At 37.0% G+C, this 23,091-nt stretch overlaps 2 protein-coding genes across 4 annotated transcripts in view; one reads left to right on the top strand and one right to left on the bottom strand.

Annotated features, from left to right (window-relative positions):
- The window catches only part of ATP11C (ATPase phospholipid transporting 11C), a 182,055-nt gene extending 159,344 nt beyond the window's left edge, over positions 1–22,711 (top strand). For 2 of the 3 annotated variants that reach the window (XM_069462994.1, XM_069462995.1), the window contains exons 24-29: positions 842–969; positions 5,528–5,663; positions 7,776–7,841; positions 10,433–10,536; positions 13,525–13,675; positions 22,641–22,711. In XM_069462994.1, the coding sequence (XP_069319095.1) occupies positions 842–969; positions 5,528–5,663; positions 7,776–7,841; positions 10,433–10,536; positions 13,525–13,675; positions 22,641–22,703 (648 nt within the window). In that variant the 3' untranslated portion in view covers positions 22,704–22,711. Of the gene's footprint in view, positions 1–841; positions 970–5,527; positions 5,664–7,775; positions 7,842–10,432; positions 10,537–13,524; positions 13,676–19,885; positions 19,991–22,640 lie in introns of all 3 variants that reach the window. The other variant, XM_069462993.1, reaches the window with a different exon arrangement.
- LOC138378694 (small ribosomal subunit protein uS14-like) lies at positions 5,220–5,384 on the bottom strand. The gene is given in 1 exon segment (XM_069464060.1): positions 5,220–5,384. A coding segment is annotated over 1 exon segment (165 nt).
- Positions 22,712–23,091: the final 380 nt, after the last annotated feature.

A 23,091-nucleotide genomic window follows, 5' to 3' on the forward strand; every position in this document is an offset into this window, starting at 1 on the left:
TCTAGCACTGTGTACATAAATACTGAACTCACTAAGTACTTCCATCAGAAGCTCATAGAATACCTTAAATATTTTTCAGTAAAGCAAGATGTATAATATCAGTTCAGTCCTTTACAAATGTGTTATAGCTTCCAGTCTGTACTCATTCATTCATCCAGTATTTATTGGATGCTTTCTGTATACCAAGTTCTGTTCTAGGAGCTGAAGATTGTCAAAGTTCTCCAGCCAGAAATCACCAGGAACAAACACACTTGTAGTTGATCAGATCAGGTTTATTACTCAGTGCAGGGAGAAAGAACATACACCACGAGGAACTGTGGGGCCTCTCAGGAAGAAGATGTTAAAAAATACATTATAGGATTTGGACTTGAAAATACTAGCCAAAAAAAATATGTAAAGTATTAACCAAAACAACTGTGACACAGGCTGACCACTGTCTATATTTAGTCTTTTAACGGTTTGTTTTTTGTTTTTGTTGTTTGGTGTCTTTTTTTTTTTTTTTTCTTTTTTCTTATACTTATTTGGTCTTTGTTGATATAGCTCCTGAATAGTTGAATTTTTAGCTATTAAATTTTTTGAAAAGTTATTAATGTCTATTAGAAATACAGCTTATAGCATGTAAACATTCTGAATAAGATTCTATTGAAGGGTTAGGTATACTAATATGACACATAACAACATGTTTTGTTTTTATTGTTACCATGGAGTGACCTCATACTATCACAAAAAACATGAAAGATAATCTTGTTTTAGCTAGCAATTTTTCTAAATACATAAATATCCTCTAGTAGATAATTGTTACAGTAAATTTTTTTCTTTCCTCTGTTGTTTGTCATTTCAGCCACTGTATGATGCTGCTTACCTTACAATGTACAATATCTGCTTCACATCCCTGCCCATCCTGGCCTACAGTCTACTGGAACAGCATATCAACATTGACACTCTGACCTCAGACCCCCGATTATATATGTAAGATGAACACATAGTTAAAATCCCCTCATAGTTTCAGAGTTGTGGGTTTCATTTCATCGGCAGATGGGAAGGACACAGAACTGCCCACTCGGTTTGATTATATGGTTATCTTTGGAATTTTTAGCTACTAAAACCAGAGCACTCGACAGTACAATGATGTATTTTCCAGGTGTAGGTCATATACTTGAATGTGTGTAAATCACTAATTCCTAAAACTTAAACCTATATTTTCATAGTGTTCTAGTATGTTATAGGAAGACATGATATTTTTAACTGCAAAAACAAAAAGCACACACAAAAATCTTTGGTATTTTAGAATATTGATTCTTACCTCTAGTGGATTAAACTGAGGAGGTTGTTACTCTTTCTCTTGTAAATAGCGCCTGAAGCATTAGCCGCCCTCTTTTGTTAGCCCCATTCTAAAACTGTTTTGTTAAACAAAACAATTAACTCAAGCCATTGTATTCATTTTGTGTTAGCTGGAAATGGATGCTTTTCTCTATGGATGGGGAACTTGGCATTAGCCCCAGTTGTTTAACTTAGGATTTAATTGGATTTTTAGAAGTTAAGCCTACAGCTAAGGATAAAGATGTTAATTTATAGCAGATTATAAGCATTGCTACCTAGTGGATAAAATAATGCAATAAAGAGGCTCAGGTGGTTTATTTGTATGAAACGAAGATTCACAAATATAAGGGATTTCTTTAGCCAGTATGACTCATAAAATTGACATTTAGCAACTGTTAGAATTTTACAGACTTACAAAATTTATCATCATTTAAAAAGGGGTATTTATTAAGGAAAATTTCAAACATACATAAAAATAGGGAGAATACTATTTATAGAATGAACTTCCCTGTCCTCAGCACTCCACTTCAACAACTATCAATTCATTGACAAACCTGTTCGATTAATTCCATTAATTAACCCTATATGCTCTATCTAGGCTTATTTTGAAGCAAATCTCAAACATTATATAAAACAGTTACTTCAGTATGTATCTCTTAAAGATTTTTAAAAATAACAGTACCCTGTCACTTAACAAATCTTTAATATCATCAAATATCCAATGTTCAAATTTCTCCAGTTGACTCTTCATATGTTGATATGCTTCTTGAGTCTCTTTTAATCTAATCTGTAGGTTAACCTTGCAGTTTATTTATTTATGAAACCAGATCATTTATGTTGTAAAGTTCCCCCAGTCTAGAGTTTGCCAATAGCATCCTCATGGCATTATTTAATATGTTCCACTGATTTTCCTGTATTTGTTGTAAATGGATGATTAGATCTGGAGGAGAATCATTAGACATCTTGGTAGAGGCCGGACATGATGGCTAACAACCTATAATCCTAGCATTCTGGGAGGCTGAGGCGGGAGGTAGATTGGAGCTCAGGAGTTTTAGGCTGCAGTGAGCTATGAATGAGCCACTGCAATCCAGCCTGGGCAACAGAGCGAGATCCTGTCTCAAAGAAAAAACTTTGGTAGAAATCATACAGAGTATCAGTTCCCATACCCTACACCCTCTTTTTGAAAATGAGGAACCAAGGCCTAGAAGTGACTTACCTAAGGACACAGAGCACACAGGGTATAACCAGAGGCAAAACAAAGATCAGAATTCAGCCCTCTTTCCAGTACTTTTTCCAGCAGGCCAGTGGTTTTCAAACATTGAACAGTGGTTGTCTTCAGACAACCACTAAAGTGAAGCCCAGTAGTGTAGCTGCTCTGGTTAAAATGGGGTTTGAGGGGTAGTAAGCAAAATTCCTCCCATTCAGTCCCACCAAGAAAGAGTTTTGGCTAACTGCTTGGGCTCAGATCTCACCTCTGTCACTTACCGTGTGACCTTGTGCAGGTTACTTGACTGATATGTGCCTCAGTTTCATCTTCAGTAAAGTATGGACAACAACATTCAGTCACAACGGTTTTGTGAAGATTAAAGGAGTCACTACATGTAAAAGAACTTTAAAAACAGTGCCTGACAAGTTTTCAATTGACAGTAGCTATTAATCTTATTATTCTAATGCCCTCCTCCATATGCCTTTAGAGCTGTGCTGAGCACTTTTATAAATTGAGAATGTTGAAAATCTACAAAGCTATTGAGTACAAAATATTGTAAGGGTTTCCACGAGGTTTGAGTTACTGCATTGCAGGTGTAGGTCATGATTTATTGAACAGTTTTGCACACTTACCATATCTGATGCAAAAATTAAAACCATGGCATGCCTATTGCCAAGCTCAAAGTTGGGCTTTCCTTCTTAATCTCATACTTGTAAGTACTGAGTGCCTGCTCTGATCAGACCCTGCTCTTGGCTGTCTGTAGATTGCTCCGTTACTCTATTACTTTGTAAACGTGAAGCCCAGGTCTTCATATATGGCTCTCTCTGCAGTGTACCACTTAATATTAGCATTGGCATTGTGTAGCATATTATAGGTGTGACCTTCTGGAATTTAGTGACTCAGGCATTTCTAAGCACTGAAACAAGACATAATTGGTTATTTTCATAATTTTTAAGAGAAATTTAAAAAGTAAACTGTAGTTTTTCTATAGAGGGAACAGATGTAGTTTGTTCCTTCTACAGTTTTAAAAGGCAAAAGAAAGGGTCCTGGTACATCTGCTGCCTGCCATCATATGGAGGTGCTTAGGCTTAGGCCTATGCTGCTGATCAACCTCTCTCACAGATTTTCATTCTCATGTTCTCCTTCATGTTGATTGTCCTATTCTGGGTTTCCAACAGCATCTTAATTCATCTGGGTGCTGCTAGAAAGCCTGGCCTACTCTCCTGTATTTTTCGCACTGAATGTAATATAATTTCTGTAGACGGTCTGTAAAGACAGAACCACGTCCTGCTTTTGCCCTCTCTGCCTCAGCCCAAGTCAGTGACTGTCAAAACCCACATTGGCTGGCAGTTGTGTACTCCTTGCAGGGAGGTACCTTCCCTGTGACTCTCAGTTGCCTTGGAAACATGAGTTACTGGCTGCGGGGAGAGCTTGTTTCTGGGAAGCAGCCACCTCCTGCCATTTTTCTAGGACTAACAACATTCCCTGAATTTCAGAGTCCTGTATGCACCTGGAAATCCTAGTAGGTAAAAGTTGCATAATTGCCATGTTTTCAGGAAACCCCATAGTACTCAATACCTACTGAAGAAGGATCAGTTGCATTTACATTGCAAAGGTGTTTCTTATTCGATGCAGCCCTGTCACAGTCTCTCGGTAATATTGGCAACAAGTGTGCTATTTGAGTGATCAGCTACCATTTGATAAATGTTAAGAGCAATTTGAAATAGAATCCAAAAGATATACATACACGAACCCATCTTTTTTCTGCAACTCTGCTTCATTAGTATTAGTAGCCTTATTTAACATTCTGACTTGTGCTGAGGTTATGCTATTTTTGACAGATTTAAACTTTTATTCTGTCCATCTGCCATTTATCAAAACATCATTGTACAACTTCAAACATGTTGTTTGACTCGATGGAAAAAAAGGGCACCCTAAGACCTAAAAAAGGTTAAATTTCCAGGAAGAAATCCTGATTTAAAGAAATATTTTAACAATTGTAGTTGGAAAGCTTGGTAGCTTGGTTCAGAGCATATGCTCTGAAGTCACATCGATCCAGGATTATGTATTAGTTCTGTCTGTTACTAACTGTGTGAACTTTGGCCTGCTGCTACACTAGTGGTTTCCAAACTATACTGTGCACTGGAATCGCCTGGGGAGCTCTAAAAACTATCCTCATGCTCAGTTTGTAATGTAAATGCAACTGATCCTGATGATTACCATGTGCATCAAAGTTTGGAAACCACTATGTTACACCCCCTGAGGCTCATTATTGTTTGTAAAATAGGAGTGGTGATAATACCTATTTCATGTAGATGAAAATAGTTAATGAACTTTTAACCCAGTTCTTGGTATATAATAAGTACTCATTAAATGGGAGCTAATTATTATTGATGATGTCATTATTGTCAGTGACCAGAATTTTAGAAATGTTTTGACAGTTTACTCCAGTGCCTCAGTCAGGAGGTGATTACATGAAAATCAACCTTCGGCTCGGTCTGGCCCTTTACCAAAAATCTTTCAGGCCATCGGGGTAGCCCTCTTCATTATAATGGGGTCAATTCCCATGCCCACTTTTGGCATTTCACTGTATCTTCTTTTTTTGAGGTTTTTAAAAAAATTATGTACAAAGAGTTAGCATGATTTCTTTCATTGGTTGGATGCTTTGGATAATCTATTCAAGAAAGATCACTTAGTCCAACTTAATGAACTCCTTCGTGTACTGACAGAAACACTGGCAATGCATTTTGAGACCGTATTTCTGGATCAGCCCATGCTGGTTTGAGCAGCTGCAACAAGAGTGAGAACTCTGGCTGAATTTTCATGGGTGACTTCAGTAGAGCTGCTAGTGACCCATCTTACTTTCTGCAGTGCAACAAGGCAAAATGAAAGGGCTAGCACAGAGATGTACTCTTCGAAATTTCTGTGACACAGTTAAACTCACTGTATCTTTAAATGAAAAGATTCATTAACCTATTTTTTTCCCCCATTTCTCAATAGGAAAATTTCTGGCAATGCCATGCTACAGTTGGGACCCTTCTTATATTGGACATTTCTGGCTGCCTTTCAAGGGACAGTGTTCTTCTTTGGGACTTATTTTCTTTTTCAGACGGCATCCCTAGAAGAAAATGGAAAGGTAAAAAAAAAAAAAAAAGCATCATTACATCTTCTGGTATTATAAGCATGGCTTATCTTTTTTTCCATAGGCACTGGATCTGTCATACACATACTGTAGCTGTAATCATCGTGCAAACTATTTTTCTTAAGATACAATATTTAGTTCTTACAACTTCTTTAGAATAATACAAGTGTTGAAGTAAGAAATCACTTTCTGTGTGCATGGTTAACTAGAGAGCTTATGTGCAAACTTTCAGGAAGCTTAATTTGGACGTAATTTTTACTAGATGAACAGAGGTCTTGGGACTTCAGATTTTAGACCCCTGCTCTTTGATATAAGGAAGGCTTTTCTCATTTTAAAGCACAGTCTGGCCCCACTCATTTCTTATTCATAGTGGCCTTCCATGCTTGGAGTTGAAGGAGATAGCTGCCATATCTTCGTAGTGTTTGCCTGATAGGTGAAGAGAGGGAATTCTCTTCTCTCCCTCCTTCCCTTCCAAATTGAGAGCATAGTGTTCTCCAGAAAGGCTACACTGGTCTTGTCAGTGCCTTCCCAGCAAGTGACTATCTCAGGCAGCAGCTGCACTGGGATGCTTTTGCCTTGGCTGCGCTTTAGGAGAGAATTACTGATGGGGGGCAGTTCAGGCCTTCTTCTTGTAGCCACACAAGAGGAAAACGAACACACTGCCTGGCATGCTGCTTTGACCATGTTCTCTTTTGCCATTTCTAGGATTTCTCTTTTATGGTCATTCATTCTTTATAATCATAATGTGAAGCAAAGCTAAAGTTCAAAAAGAGTTTACTGAGTACAGTGACTATGCCTGGAACCTATTCACACCTGTTAAATAAGTGATAGGCTCAGTGAATTTGAATGGTACTTTGAAATTAGGTACTACAGTCAAAACCTCTCTAATTTAGACTAACAGAAATCAGGGTAGTATGAATTCATGAAAATTATTAATCACAAAGTAATTGTTGGGGAAATACAAATCTGCTTTAGGGTAGTCCCATGTAGCCCTTGCCAAGGAGCGTGTCCTGCTAAATCCTTGCATGTTCTTGAGAAAGTCACATTAGCTTTCCAATCACCTTTGCCCATCAGTAAGAATGGATTTGATTTTATGATTTCTCTGTTTGCTTCAGTTTTTTGACTGATTCTGTGACTTCTACTTTTTGTTTTGTTTTTATTTGACACAAAATTGTGTATAGCTGGCTACCCTTAAAAAGAGTTTGCTCCAGAGAAGGGGCATAATCCTACAGTCCTGTTGACTTGATTTATTTACTCAGCACACTTTACAGGTGGTACATGAGGAGTGTCAACCCCACCCCTGTTCAATTTATTACCCATTTTGAGTTCATGAAGTCCAAATAATAAGGTTTTAACTGTATATGTCATCATCCTTCTAAATGTTTGCTAAAAGTATAGTAAGTGCAAGAACTGCTATTAGCAACTAAACATAACACCCATGTATGATTTGACTGAATCCGTTTTTTGCTTCTATTAACCTTAATTTTTTGTTTTCATTTTTTAAAATCCTTTTACATCTCATTTTCTGTTTTAATGTTACGCATTCAGATCTTGACAGCATTTGGTAAGCATATGTGCCATTCATTGCCATCGTTTGGATTTATACATGGTATCTGCTTTTCTTTGATGTGCACATGCTGACAGCTCTATTTACAGCCAAAAAATTAGACTCATTTAAAAAATGTGAGTCCATTTGTCTACAAATTATTGCTGATTTGAGAGCTTTCATTCTGTATTCTAGGAAAAGCCCATACCAAACTCTTTAGAGATGTGAATCATCCAGATGACTTGTTTCGATGAACATTGCTGTTAGCAGAATAGTTATGGGTTCTTTTCTTGCCTTTATCACAGCAGTGCGTTCCCTGTTCAATGCTGCATGGAATAATGGAAATAAATGCTACCAACCACAAGTGTGTTGTACCTGTCCATGAAATATAGGATCACAGGGAAATCCAGCATTGTGGCCTGATCTTATTGACTAGCTGTTTCCCTAAGAAATTCATACAAAAACCTTTGGCAGTTACATGCAGGATTAAACTTGGACTTTTTCTTTTTTTAAATAGGCTTGTGTCTCCATGGTACATGTAATTGTTAAATGTTTTTCAGGTATATGGAAACTGGACGTTTGGAACCATTGTTTTTACAGTCTTGGTATTCACTGTAACTCTGAAGGTTAGATTTTTATTTATTCAAATATGTTTAATACCATTTTGTAATGCTTTCCTATCTTATCCTAATATATCATTTTTATCTCTTATATTTTGTTGGGGGTTGTTATTCAAGCCTTTATCTGACTATTTACTAAAATGTGTATGATGGTAGGGATTTGGGCATTTGTATACTATCTGTGATCCAGTTTTTCAGTATACTGTCTATCCTCTCTGTTTTGTTCCGGTTTTAAAAAAAATTGAAACACCATACTTATGTTGGAAATCTTTTTTTCTTTACTGCTAATTTTAAGGCATCATGATAAGTGGCATATAAACACCCTGTGAATGTGCGTGTGTGTGTTTTCAAGTTAAGCACTTGAATCTTTTTAAAAATTATACATCTATTTAAGAACCCCAGGTCCACAAGGAATTTGGGTACTTAAGACATTAAGTGAATATACATGAGTGAGACGTGTGCAAAAGAGCTTGGTAGTAATGAAATTTTATAAAATGTATTTGTCACTGAAATTTACCCATGTTAGTGATGAAGTGCATAAAGAGACACTGCAAGTAACAAAAGAGAAGGGTATTTTGGCAAAATCATTGACATTGACTTGCAGCCATGTAATAATGCTGTGAAGCCTCACTGAATCTTACCCTTGAGGCTGCTCAAGGGATGCTCTTGTAGTTGAAAGTATAACCAAATTCTATTGATAATTACAGTAATAAGCACCTCACATGGGGTCCAAGAATGAGTACCTTTCAATAAATTCCAACACGCTCAGTGTTCAGAACCAAAATTCAGAAATCTAATTATCAAAGGACCTCTCTAATCATTTTCCCTCTAAATTTTTGTTTGTGGTTCATCTCTCATACCAAATAGGGTGAATACATGTTTGCTTGATTCATCTACTATTTCAGTAATATTTTAGGACTTTAAAAAGGCATATTACAGTTCATCTCAGTTTAGCCACTTATTAGCCAGCCGTATGTCTTTGGGCAAGTGACTTCACTTCTCTGTGCCTGTTTCTTCTATAAAATCAAGATAAAAGTAATACCTACCCCGCTTAGGGTTTTTGTAAGGAGTAAATTAGTGAATACATATAAAGCACTTAGAATGATGTCTGGCACATAGAATGTGCTCATTATAATAAATGCTATTTGTTATTATCTATTACCATGTTTCACAGGATCGTAATCTGAAATAGAAGCTTCCCCCTCCTTTTTTACACCTGGCCTTGCGTATAGCCCTAGGGCTTCCAAATGGCCTTCACAAAGTCAGCCTTATTGCTGCATCTTTCATGTGCACCTGAGAAGACATTCACTTACTCCTCTTTGGATTAGTATTAATGTGATGGTTTCCCTGGCAACCCAAAGGGTAGGAATTCAAGACTGGGCTACAATAACAATGTTATCAACAACCTGTTTATGAATGAAAAACTGTAACAGAGAGCTGAAAACCATGGTGTCACAGCAAGTAACAAAACTGAGACACTACTTACCTCCTCTATAAGAATTAAATGTTCTGGATATTAGCCCATGTGACCCAGAAGTTTTTAAGCAAGCAGAGCAGACCATACTTTTGTGGTTGTTTTGTTTTTGGTTAGTTTTTGTTTTTGTTTTTTGTGAGACAGTCTCACCCTGTCACCCTGGGTAGAGTGCAACGGCATCATTGTAGCTCACAGCAACCTCAAACTCCTGGGCTCAGGCGATCCTCTTGCCTCAGCTTCCTGAGTAGCTGGGACTACAGGCACATACCACAATGCCTGGCTAATTTTTCTATTTCTAGTAGAAACTGGGTCAGGCTCTTGCTCAGGCTGGTCTCGAACTCCTAAACTGAAGCAATCTTCCCACCTTGCCCTCCCAGAGTGCTAGGATTATAGGCATGAGCCACTGCACTCGGCCTCATACTTTTGTTTTTAGATCACATTTGAAATTCCTGTGTACCACAATCAGAAAACATGATCAGTCCTGGTAGAAACATGAAGAGATTAAATCTAAAGCAACTGAACATTTTATTAATTTAATGAAATAGACAAAGGTTTTACAACTGGAAAGGCACATGACATGGTCAGACCCATGATCCATTTCTACATGATGTTAGATGTGTAGCGCTGATTGCCTTTGCATTTAGTGACTCGGTTGTGTTTGAGCTTTCATGACTCCTTTGTAGTTTATCTACCCTTCCTAGCTTACCCCTTCCCTTTCTTACTGCATTCCAGCATACCTGCCTCTACCAGCTAGGCCTTCTTTTGCCAACATCTTCCTGCCTGAGGACTTGGGGCTCCAGCCTCCTGGATATTACCATTACCTCATTCCTGGCCCATCTCCCAGTACTGAGACATTTGCAGCCTCACACCTACTGGCTACTTAGCTTGACCACACCTCCATGCCTTGTACTCTAGAGTTTAGAGGCCTTAGGGCAGAGCTCAGCTTTCACACCCTAGTTCTTTGAAAAGCCTAGATTCTGTTCTTTTAGTTCCCCTCTCCTCTGGATCCCTGGCCCAAGCTAGATCCTCCCATAGGTATCATATTGTGTACAAGTGATCAGTCAGGCACCATAGTGTATTGCCATTTGTATCCATCATGAAATCTCTTGTGTTGTCTTTTCAGCTCGCCTTGGATACTCGTTTCTGGACATGGATAAATCACTTTGTGATTTGGGGTTCTTTAGCCTTTTATGTATTTTTCTCATTCTTCTGGGGAGGAATTATTTGGTAAGCAACTGTATATGTGTGAGTAACATGTAAATAATAAAGTAGATATATGTATATGTACATTGTGTATATATAAGCATTTGTTATACTTCTAAAGTTTTGATTATATAAAATGGCAGGTCTTTAATATTAATGGATTACAGGTCATTTGTAGCCAATAATGCTACTAAATTTCAGGTAAGATTTTAAATACAAGTATATAGACTACAGGAGTTACTCTAAGACCTCTCTTTGGTAGCCCCTGTCCAACTCTTTCAGTTTGAAGGTGTGTAAACATCTCTCTGTGAAGTGAAACTAATTTTTAGCATGACCTCCCGTGTGATTTCCAGGGGAAATAATCATCCTGCTAAGTTTCCACCTGATGTATTGGCCAGTAGATACATTATTGTCCATTTGGAACCTATTCTCTCTTTATAGTATATAACTGTCATTTATGTCACTACAGGTGTGCTCAGAGTATAGTATATATACCGCTTAATACTCAGAGGGTTATACCTTGAAATGACCATCCCACTGTTTTGGTGGAGGTGAAGGTGGGGAGGGAGAAAGGCAGACTCCACCGCTTGACCTTAAAACTCATTTGGTTCATCTTGGCTCAGTAGATGTTTACTTAGAATCCATTTTGTGCTTGGGACTCTATGGGATAGAGAGATCAATAGACTGTACCCTGTCTCAAGTTTATAGTCCAGTGAGGGACACAAGCTGTGATGGGGGCAGGTATAAGAAATGTAAATAAGTTAGATTTGCGTCTCTTTTCCTTACTCCCAGAGACCTATATTTTATTTTTAAATATCAAAGTTGTTTTCGTTAGTCAATGGCTTCCCCTGCCAAGGATGTCAGCAGCAGAGAGCATGGCTAGAGCAAGCCATAGGGTGAGATTGCAGGAGTACATATTTTCACTGCTTTGAGCAAAATCTTACCAACAAAACATTTTATCACAGAGATGTGAGGCCCAGGTTTATGTCCCTTGAGACTTAATTAGAAGAAACTCCTACTATTTTGAAAGGCTCTTTTTCAAATAAAAGCATTAAGAAATAAAAATTTGAAAAATCTAATCATTTAAGGAAGCACCAGCTCCAAAATGTGTCATTACAGCATGTATTTGGCACGTCTATAGGTAATGATTGAGAACAAAGAAGCTGAAGGAAGTTCAGCTGTATATTTTTTAATATATACAAATGAATTAAAGTTGATTAACCAAACGCAGCATATAATTGTATGTCTACCCAGAGTACTATAATTCTGTCTATGAATCTGTATAATCAGCATTTGGACTAATTATGCAAAATTTCTACAAGAATAAAATGTTTTCAACAAACTAGTTTCTAACCCTTTCCACAGACTATTCTTATTGATTTAAATAAATCCTTTAAATGATTAGGACATTGTCACATCTATTTCTATTCATTAGCATACTTAGTAAAAATGAAATGTTATTGTCATCTATTTTTTTAATTTTATTGCCTGAAGTGCTATCTTTAAGTAAAGTTGTCTGAGTTGAGCTACTACATGAATATAAACTTATATTATAAAGCAACCAGTAAAATGAGACTAGAAACTATGTGAAACTTCAGCTGAAAGCTGGTTGTACCTATTGTCTCTGAACATGTTCTGGCCTGAGGCATTGAGACATACCCTTCTTTCAGGTTGGGCAGTGAGAATGATGATTTCTGATCTCTAAACCCAATCCAGGGATAATAGCTTTTGTTTTTCACTGCCTTCCTGCAAAGCTCCATGGATGCCATGGTGATTGAAAAAAAAAATCTAGAGAGATTAATCAGAGGGTATGGTGCAAAGGAACACTCTGTGACCTCTGTGACTAGCTTTTGGTTGTCTGCTGTACCTTTGTTATGGCCCAGTACCTAGAAAATTATTTAAGGTGCTCTTCAGAATTAGAGTGGGGTAGAGGTCTGCAAAAGTCTTTTCTATGTGGTAGACCTTTCCTAGACAGCCTCTATGGCCTAGGACTCATGACACCTCACTGTTCTGCTCACTTTTATTCCACAGTCTAAATCTAGTCTTCATATATGTAGAGCCACAACCTTGGTGTTATCATGTTACATAAGGGTGCTTGAACATTAATTTTTAAATGAGAAACCAGGTCGTCTTCACCGAGCATGATGTGTCATCTAACAAATGGGAACCAACCAGTCATCTACCTAGAGCTCTTAATCCCAGGATAGGCTGATGTACATCCTGACCTTGAGCAGCCACTTCCTCCCCCTCAGCTTAGAACAACAGTAACTTAGCCTAGTGAGGCTCTCTGTGGCTCAGCTCAAACAGGGAAAGGGATATTGGCTGTGCTTCTCAATGGCCATTGAGATGATTTGGAGTGAAATCTAACTTCATAATGAGAGGTACTCCTGGATTTCTGGATTCCAAGGCTTAATGTCCTATTAGCAATATTCTTCTATCAGCCTGTTTGGCACACGCTGTTACTCAATATATATTTGTGGATGAAAATAGTAGATTCTTCCCATTTGAGAGAGATGATAAGCTCTACAGTCCCTTTTATATTTACATAGGGTTTTTGCAGGGGCAGGGGATAGTTATAAAAATGTTTTTTGAATTTCTGAGCGTAGAGCACAAATCCATTCTCATCTTAATAAAATAGCTGAGGAAATAAAATGCTTGTTAGGATAAAAGTGAACCATCATTTCTCTTGAATATCTTTGAAAGCTCCAGCAATTTCTAATGCACATAAATGTTCACCAATTGGCAGCTTTAGAGTTGATTGCCTGATTGTTTTCAAGTTAAATGCATTTCATTATCTTTTTCCCGTTTGATTACCATTCCTTTTCTTTCCAAACATTTGATAACTGAAATTTGTTTTCTACTTCTGGGACATTCTAGAGAAAATTATTTTTATTAATGTGTGCAAGGAGGATTCCTTTTAAATACAAAAGACAGTTTCAGTTAAACTTCTGTCTGTTTCATATGACAAGAACTGATTTTGTTTTTCCGTTATGTATTTTCTTTCCACTGCAGGCCTTTTCTCAAGCAACAGAGAATGTATTTCGTATTTGCTCAAATGCTATCTTCTGTATCCACGTGGTTGGCCATAATTCTTCTAATATTTATCAGCCTTTTCCCTGAGATTCTCCTCATAGTATTAAAGAATGTAAGAAGAAGTGCCAGGGTAAGAACTAAGTTTATATTATAACCTGATTTTTGGAAGGGGCTTCAATATCTGCCATGAACTAAAAACCTTATTTAGAGAATTACATTAGTTACAGCATATTAAACCCCTCCTTACAGGTTCATCACTTAATTTCCTCTTCTGCATAAAAAATATAGTAAAAACTTCGTTATCCAATGCAGGTGGTAAGTAGATTCCTTAATAGTGTTCTATGTGACCTTTAGCAATCCATATGGAGTATCTCATATGCTCCATATGGAATTTTAAAAGGAAAAAGTGATTTTATTTTGTATTTAGCCTAGAATTTTCACACCAGGAATTTCCACACCAACATTTCAGCTTTAACCTTAGAAATTTCCCTGTAGGCTGTTTGCAGATTTTTTTTCAGTTGATAATCCCGATTTGCCTCTTTCAAACCTTTCCCCTTCCTTTAATTATAGTGCTGCTTAATCTCTGTGTTGCTTCTAGCCCTATCTGTCCAGCAGTATATTTGATCCAAAGGGAATCCCCTGGATGTGGTTTCTACATCCTTACCCTCTTGAACACACTTGTAAAAATTCAAGATTGTTTTATGAGTGTGTTTTCATTTTTGCCTATTAAGTTGTAAATTTACTATGAGAAAGAAAAGATATTTTCCTCTATCACCTTGTCATGATATCTTTTCAACATTTTTTTAAAAAGCCTTTAAAGTGAAAGGGGGAGATAAGCATGGAAAATAAAACTTTTTGATCAACAGGTTAATTAAGTATGTCATATTTCTGCCAACACTGGCTGATTTTGCCAAACAAAACCCTGTTTCTGTCATATTGACACCAACTAGATTTTGTAGCTCCTCCAAGGCAGTATTTTCAGGAAATAGTATAAGCTACGACTGCCTGACCTATTTGACCAAATTTGCCAACCAGTGTAACTGGCATATCATTATCCTTTTTGCCTCTTGAGTTGATAGAATCCAGTGGTTGATAATATGCAGACATGGGGATCTGAAATGATTACAGTAGGAAAATCTTCAGTAATTAGAAGTATTAAAAAGGAGCTTCATGTTACAAGTCAGTGCCAGCCCCATTCAAAAACAACAGAACTGTCAGTGACACAAGCTACACTGGTTCTTGGTTATACAAGGCCACTCATTGTGTAGTTAGGTGGTCAGAATTGCCCTGAACTCCCTACTTCTGCATGCCTTATGGACTGAAACTAGACACAGTAACCTTAGTCCCTCTATGACTGCCTTAGGCTACTCTTCAGTCCTTCCCATAGCCCTCCAGCTAATTCCCTCTAGCCTGGTGTTTAGTTTTAGGATGGAAAAGTAGCATTTAATTACCTAATTATACCCTACTATGAGTTGAACAGGAGTAAAACAGGTTGATATAACAGGTTCCTCCCAGAATGGCTCAAGTGGCAATTTGCGTGAAGCCAAATAAGAAATTTTGCTCTAAGAAATGGTTTGTTGCCTTTTTATAATAGCAAATTTATCTGAGGTAGATCTCCGAGTTGCTCCTCCATTCTGCTTATTTGGGAGTACACTTTGGAGTGCTCCTAAATGTTTTTCTTATTTGGGGTAAAGGAGTTCATTTTAAATAATGGCTCACACCCAGCTTCACGCTCTAAAGATGATACAAAAATCTCAGAAAATAAAATCTTCAAACATATCATCTTATCTTCTTCCTTAGGCCCTTTATTTAAAACAGACGCTGGCTGGAGGTAACTTTGATACAGACCATTAAATGGAGAAATGCTACTAGGCAGTCATAGATAAAGACTTAGAACATTTTCTTTCTATACAAACAGTAGATTCCAGACTTCTGTTGAAAGTATGGAGTTCTGGGACTACACTTCTTTTTACTTAGCATGGAATGTTACCAGGAAGTTCAGCATGAAATTTGTTTGTTATGGGTTATGTCCATGGTAGGAGGACTTCTAGTGTTTGGGCTGTAGCTTGGCATGCTGGTGTGCTGGAACAACTAGGAAAATTTTCCATAATCATTTTCATTCATTCAATCATTCATTCATTTATTCCTACCCTCATTGAACCAATAGACATTTGTTGAACCACCTACTGATGAACATCTCTCTTTACATCCAATGTCTGAAAGGCTAAGTGGTTTTTCAGACTCTGTAGGATTTTGAGAGTTGCAAATGAGGCAAAACATATGGGCACTCAGCAGCGCTGCCTCTTTTTTTTTTCTTGTGAGAAAATGCAAGAGCGAAGTAGTGCATATGAATGCATAAAGGCCAACTGAAACATCACAGCCACGTCTATTCTAAGTCACATCTGTTTATATAAGGCCCTATTTGGCCATGGCAAAGGCCAGCTTCTAAGATAAACGAGAAAGAGTATCTTACTTTCCCCAAAATATGTTAGTCTTTATGCTTAGTGACCAACAGTCTGACCTCCTTGGTGACTTCCTACTTTGTTCAATATTCCTTGCTAAGACATTGGCCTCATTTTAAAGAGAGGCAAAAGATTCTTTTACACTGGGTCTGCCTCATACTCCGATAGGCTCCTTAATGGGGAAAAGTGTGTGTCCCTGCCTAAAGTGGAGGATCCCCCTGACTTAAACCAGTAAGCATCTTGGACACTTTAGGCACACCCAGAAATGCCTGTGGCGGGTAGGCTGCTAGTGCTGTCCTTATGTGGGTCTTGGCAGCTGCTTTGAGAAGGGAACTTAGCAGTGGATAGTGAAAATGTGTCTGTAGCATTTGAGAAAAAAGCTAAGCTATTTTATATTTAACAATTATAGCAGCAGCCTTGAATGAATGATGAATTACATTCCATTCAGCATACTTTGCCTGAGGGCCCACTATGAGTTAGCTACTATACTAGGTGTTGGTAATTCAGGGATGATCAGACATGGCCCCAGCTCACAAGGAGCTCTTACTCTAGTTAAGTTATAAAGGGCATTCATATGGAACATTTTCTGTAAGCAGGTATTAAACAGAGTGGTAGAATCAATGATATGGCTTGTTATAACAGAACTGAGCTATTTCAAGGTCCAATTCACTACCTCCTGAAGCCTCCAGTAAAAAGGCTAGTATGGCACCCTCTACCACAGCTTAGTTCTGTCATGATGCTAGCATTGTAAAGAATTCTATCTTTGGAAATAGGTTCTCTCAGTTGTTTAACTCAAAGACTGTAATTAAGCCATGTATCCCTAAGCTATATTTTCAGCAGTGAGGTTAATTGGTGTGCTAAAGTCCCATTATTAAGGATCATAGGGCTTTTCTTTAGCTTCTAAAGTGACAAAGCTGCATAACCCTGCTACTGACGGTGTATCATGCAACTACCATTGAGCACTGATCAGTGGAACAGCAAGATAACACTTCAGAGGAAATTCAAAGTTTAGGATTTTTGGTATTTGAAAAAGCTGTCCCGTTTAAGCACAGTCATTAGCCATCTGTAAATCAATGAAATACACCTGGACTTGCTGGCAAAGTTGTAAATACCACTTCACATTCCTAATAGAGGAATTTTTCACATGTCCTTATGTAAAGTTTTCTCACATAAACCACCACTATCAAAAGGGAGGCTTGACTTGCTTGCTAGACATGGGAAGACTGTGATCCAATGGGAATGGACCCAACAGCATGGCAATGCCTAACATGGGATGTCAGCACAAACAGGAAGAAATACTCCATTATGTAGGGAGCTCTTTCAGATTGGTAGACAGGGAAAGGAAGAGTATCAGTTGTTTGAGCCAAATTCTCAGAGAAAGCACTTTGGAATTTTGGAGAATACAATTTCTTGTTATAATAATAATGGTAATAATGATTATTATTGTAATTCTTATGGTGTCATATATAACTGGGTTTGGAGGGCAATAGTCCCTGTGAATTGGATTAGACAAAAATAAAGTTGAAACCTTATGTCGTGGCTGTTGAGATGGGCCTTTATCCATTGGCCTCTTTGACATACTGCTAATTGAGCTAGTGTCAACGCTCTAGATGACTGCGAAGGAACGTAGAAATTTCATTTTGTTTTAGCTCATTATTTCCTGTCCTCTTCGTCTCCCCTCCCCACTGCCAATTGCTAGCTCTATCAGTTTTTTATTGCTTTAGAACTCTTTCCATGCTTTCTACTGCTTTCTGTACTTTCACATTTCCTTTTATTTCCTTTATAAAGTAATTTTAACCCCTAATCTGTTAACCCCTAAAATTTGTGCATCACAGAAATAGTTTGATGACTGGGTGCAAGTTTTTGAGCACACAGAATGTGCTTATTATAGTTGCAGTCTTCAATAGTTAGGCTTGTCGTTAAACATGGGGGTGGGGGACTTGGTGTCATCTTAATCTTTTTGCAAGGTTTTTGCCCACAAAATAGAAGATAGACGCAATTAAAATTTTTTTTCTCAGAAACTAAATCTTTACTTTTTTAGCTTTATCAATTGGTAATTTGCATATTATCAAGAACTTTCATTTAAGCTAAAATATTAATAGGAAAAATGTAGTTATGTCAAGATATGTGAATAAATTGAAATATTTGCCCTTTAAAAGTTTAATTGTTTATTAGACTCTGCTGGATATATTTGTTACTTTAGCTGGTTCTATTTTCTTAGCCTATTTTTATTAGCCACTAAGTAAATAATACGGGTAATCTTGATTAGCAGAGTTGTTCAACTCATCCACATAGTTGACCACTCATCGTCCTCTGTTTTGCTTGGGCAATGCTAAAACCAAGTCTTTAAATTACTTTTTAATTTCAGGCACAGAATAAGAAGGAAAAGTAACCCCTTAGGTTTTCTAGTTAAACTTTATTAATTTTTACGTTTTGTGTTTTAAAAGGAAAAATCATACTTAACCTAGGAAAAATTCTGCCTGCCTTACTTAAAGAGGTCTCTGTAGGAAAAACAGGGAAACCAATCAAATTATTTTGGAAGAAAGGAAGTTGAGCATTGGTCGAGAAGTAAATGAGATTGAAGTATGATATCACCAGATGTTTTCCCATTACTTTAGTTTTGGTTAGGTTTTTAACCTGCAGCTGCCCAAGGGCAGTCAGTCCCTTCATAATGTACCTGTGGATTCGCATAAGGGAGATAGTTAAATCAACATTGATTGGTGATGGACCCTGGACGTAGCTCTCTGACCAATGGATTTTGAAGAAATGTAGATTAGTGAATTAATGATTAGAGATAAGTCTTATTTTAATGAGAAGCATATTTTAAAACTATTTAAAACAGGCAATTTTTCCATTAACAAAATCATTTTAAGTTGATATGTGGAGAAATAATGGGCACATAATTATAGACTATTCCTAACTCTAACTCTACTTTTACTTTAAGAAGTAATGTCTTCAAAACTAACATGTCGACTTTGAATTCTCAAAATTTCTTTTTAAATGTCTTACATTTGAGAGAATATTTACTTTTTTTTTTTTTTTTTTTTTTTTTTGGTTTCTGCATTTCCCTTTTCTACTGCAATTTTCCACCTTTTGTGCAATTGTGAACAAGGTAACGAAACGCCTCCCTTCCTCAGGAACATCTACTATCTTCATGCTTTCTCAAACTTCCAGCAATCACAGTTTCTCTTGGAGTGAATAAGGTGATTTCCTTTCTTAATGTACCAACTTGCTTGCATTCTCATTTGCCTGACACCATTTTCTGATTCTTTATAAAAAATTACTTCTCATGATTCACATTTTTATATCTTCTATCGATAGACAATTTTGTCATTTTCATCATTTGTTCACCTTCCAAACTGTCACACTGGAGAGGAAGTCATTTTCAAAAGCTTGAACTATAGGTCTGTAGTCTCATTTATCCACGGTATGCAGTAGTAGCCATGACGTGTCAGAGCCAGTCTGTTCACCAGGAAAGGAATGTTTTGCACAAGTTTCTCTTTGACTGATACACTCATAGCACCGGCACAACTCTCAGAGGTGTTCACCAAAAGGATGGTAAGGTTTACTAATCAAACCATATTGACTCATCTTACCATATAACCTACCAGTGCCATTTCAAAAACCCAAGTTTGCCACTTTACTATTATTGTCTCTTTACTTTTACCGCAAAAACAATTCAGTTCAAGTTGGAGACTTTCTTAGGCCTTTACTTGTATTCATTTGAATATTACGTGTTTGCTATATAGTGTCATCATTTGCCCTTTGGGCCAGAAGGGCAGTCTATGAGAAATGATTTTTTTCTTCTACGTTTTTTATCACCAGGTAGGTTAACCAATTATCTAAATGCTTTAAGTATCTTTGCCTCACTATTACAGAGGAATCTGAGCTGTAGAAGGGCATCTGACTCATTATCCGCCAGACCTTCAGTCAGACCTCTTCTTTTACGAACATTCTCAGACGAATCTAATATATTGTAACAGGTACCTAGTGTTAAACAAGTGGGCTGGCTTTAAAGAAACAGATTAACAGCATTATAAAGAAAAAATGAAAATATCACTCTCTAAATTTTCTCTGCTGTTGGTGTGGTGAACTTTATACTATTCTTTACAAAAATATAAAGATGCATTACTTGGAATATGAGGAAATACACGTTTTAAATTTGCTAAGGCCCCCCAATTCAAAGCTGAATGATAATACAGTATATTTAATTTGTAAGGGGCAAGTTGTCATGGCAGTACTGTCATGTGAAAATGCCCATTAATACTAATGATGAAATGAAATTTTGATTTATAAAGATCATTTGGGAAATTGAAAATAAATATTCCAAAATTGCATCTGTATAATATCAAGTCAGTTTAGCATTGCATGTTCTTGGGAATTATGTGAAAATAATTAAATGTGTTTGTACCTTCATGTGCTGTGTCTGTGTGTTTGCAGGTACTGTATACACTTAATGTCCTTGTAAATGTCTGATCTCCAAATATATATTAATGAACCAGTCTACTCTAATCATAACTCTTTCTAATGCCAAGTTTTATTCAAACTAAATGTTTCAACTTTCAGAGGTAAAATCTTTCCTAGTCATTCAGGGGGATGCTTGCCTAATGATATAAAATGCTTCATAATTAATATTTCCAAAAATGAGTAAGTTCATTTTATAACATATTATTTCATTTACCCCAAAAAAATATTTGGAAGGAATTGATATGCCATGGGATGAACGCTTGAACTCAGAATGACTCCTTTATGTGCACTCTGTGTTTCCCTTGGCAAGGGGTATCTGGTACCCAGACCTCTGGAGGTCTTTTATCCATCCATGAGAATTTAGAGTAATTCATGAACAAGGCTTACAAGCTTGTCAGCTTGGAAACAACTCTATACAGCTTATGGCAGGGTCATCTTTCATGCACAAATAAAAATTAATGATCGTCATGAATAAAATTGTGGGTCAGTTCACTTTGAAGCTAACAATTGTGAGTCTACCTCATAGGCCCACTTTTTCATCAACTGTCAACTCCCCCACCGTCTGGCAAAGAATAAAAATTAAACTAATGAATCTGCTGGTTCTTCTGTCTCCTGCAGTTCATCACAGTCTACATCTGCACTGTTATTTTAGAAGCAGACTCATTTTGCCACAGTCAGCATCTTTTTATTTGTTTTTGAACAACTCACCTGTATACTCTTCCCTCGGTAATGAATCTGCTTCACAGTAGCCTTCAAAGTCTTTGACCCTTTTGTCCCAGATTACCTTGTTCTAAGCTGTGTGATTTTAGCTATACATTTCAGCTGTACTATTTCCATTAATTTTGTATCCCCCTGGATTGCTTGCTTTAGCTTGGTCTGTGGTGTGGGGAACTGGGTTGGGTAGCAGACTCTGCTACAGCTTTTGGCCTCTCCAGGGCCTTATCTCCTACAACATCTAACATAGAACTGAGGAAGTATTTTTTAAATGGTCGTTTTATTTTTAATTAGTTATTTTTTCCACAATAGATTTTCATGTAGTAGTATCTCTCCTCCAAGGAAAATATTTGGCAGTTAGTTTAGCCACCTAGTTTGTTCCTTGGTTGGTAGAGGAGCTACCTGACTCCATTCATATATTCTCAATGTAAATGGCAATCTTATTTTGGTTATAGTCACCATGACCCTGCAGAGCTACCTGAAGACCTAATAGTAGTTCTGGAGAATGTGAAACAAATAAAAATGGAAATGGACTTCTAGTCCAACCATGGCAAGGAAAGCGTCTCAGAATGGGAAGAAAATAGCACACTATTTAAGTCCTTCCACTACTCAGATTCAAAAAGGTTGAGTTTTAAAGTGGAGAATCAAAGTTAGGCTCCCTCCCTTAACATATGACTTCCCCCTCTCAACATACCTGAATTATACTTGGTGATCAGTTTGTCCTTCTTGCCCCATCCTGATCACAGCATTTGATGATGTTTAGAGGACAGAGAAGAATATGCAGATTTGTTAGAGAAATTTTCATGGTTTCTCTTCTAAAAAGACAATGCGGAAGAAAAACAGAAGAGTCAATTGACCTCACAGATACATGATCTACCAACAAGAACTAACTTCAGTATTTTGGGGGGTGGGGCATGCTTCTTTCAGTAAAGGAAGAATATTTTCACAATAATCTTCTAAAACTGAATATATCTTCAAACTTCCTCTGTCAAAATTAACACATCCAAAAAAAAGTAACCCATTCATTCATTCAACATTTTCTGAGCATCTGCTATGTGCTAGACACTGTACTAGGTGCTGGAGATAGATAAATAAAATGTCCCTGTTTTCAAGGAGCGCCCAGCCTAGAGGAAAAGATCATAGCAAGCTAAACCTCTGCTATGGTAGATAATCCCAGTGGTAAAAAGTATTAGGAGAGCCCTGGAGCAATCCAAAAGCAAAAAGCAAGCCTGGATCTATTCAGCTGATAGATGAAGAAAGAATTCAAATCTGGTTATAGTATCACTCTTTTTTTCCCCCTGCATGTGAATAAATCTTGGCACTTTGTTAAGACAGTTGCTTTACTTTCATAAAAAAATTTACTACTTGATTTATTTTTGAAAATGCTAAACAGATGGTTTCACATTATTATTAAAATAAACCCTTTAACTCTGTATATTTTGAATTTTTCAGAATCCGCATCTCGAACTGCCTATGTTAGTGTCCTACAAGCATATTGGCAGTGGTTACAGCTAAAAAAGAAAGCATGAAGAAAACTACAAAATGTTATCATCTCAGGATACTCGAATATGCAACAAACTAAACCACTCTCATGTCTTAGGGTTCAGAATAAATGTTCATTAAAATACCAAGTGATTCCCATAAATATTTACAATTATTGTAAGTAGCCTTTATGGCCAACTGTAAGTTAGGAATTATATGGAAGTTGAAAGCAAGAATATGTATAATTCTGGCTTTAGACAGAATAATATAACTACCAAATGGGTGCTCTTTTAACCCATGAACTTTGTGAATGGATTTAAATACAGTAGTATAAAGTAGAAGTTATTCAATGAGAATGAATAGATTTTGCTAATATTACTTTTTAGCTTGGCAGAAGAAATAGGCTGTTTGGATCACATTT

The sequence above is a fragment of the Eulemur rufifrons genome, chromosome 30, assembly GCF_041146395.1.
Source record: "Eulemur rufifrons isolate Redbay chromosome 30, OSU_ERuf_1, whole genome shotgun sequence".
NCBI lineage: Eukaryota > Metazoa > Chordata > Mammalia > Primates > Lemuridae > Eulemur > Eulemur rufifrons.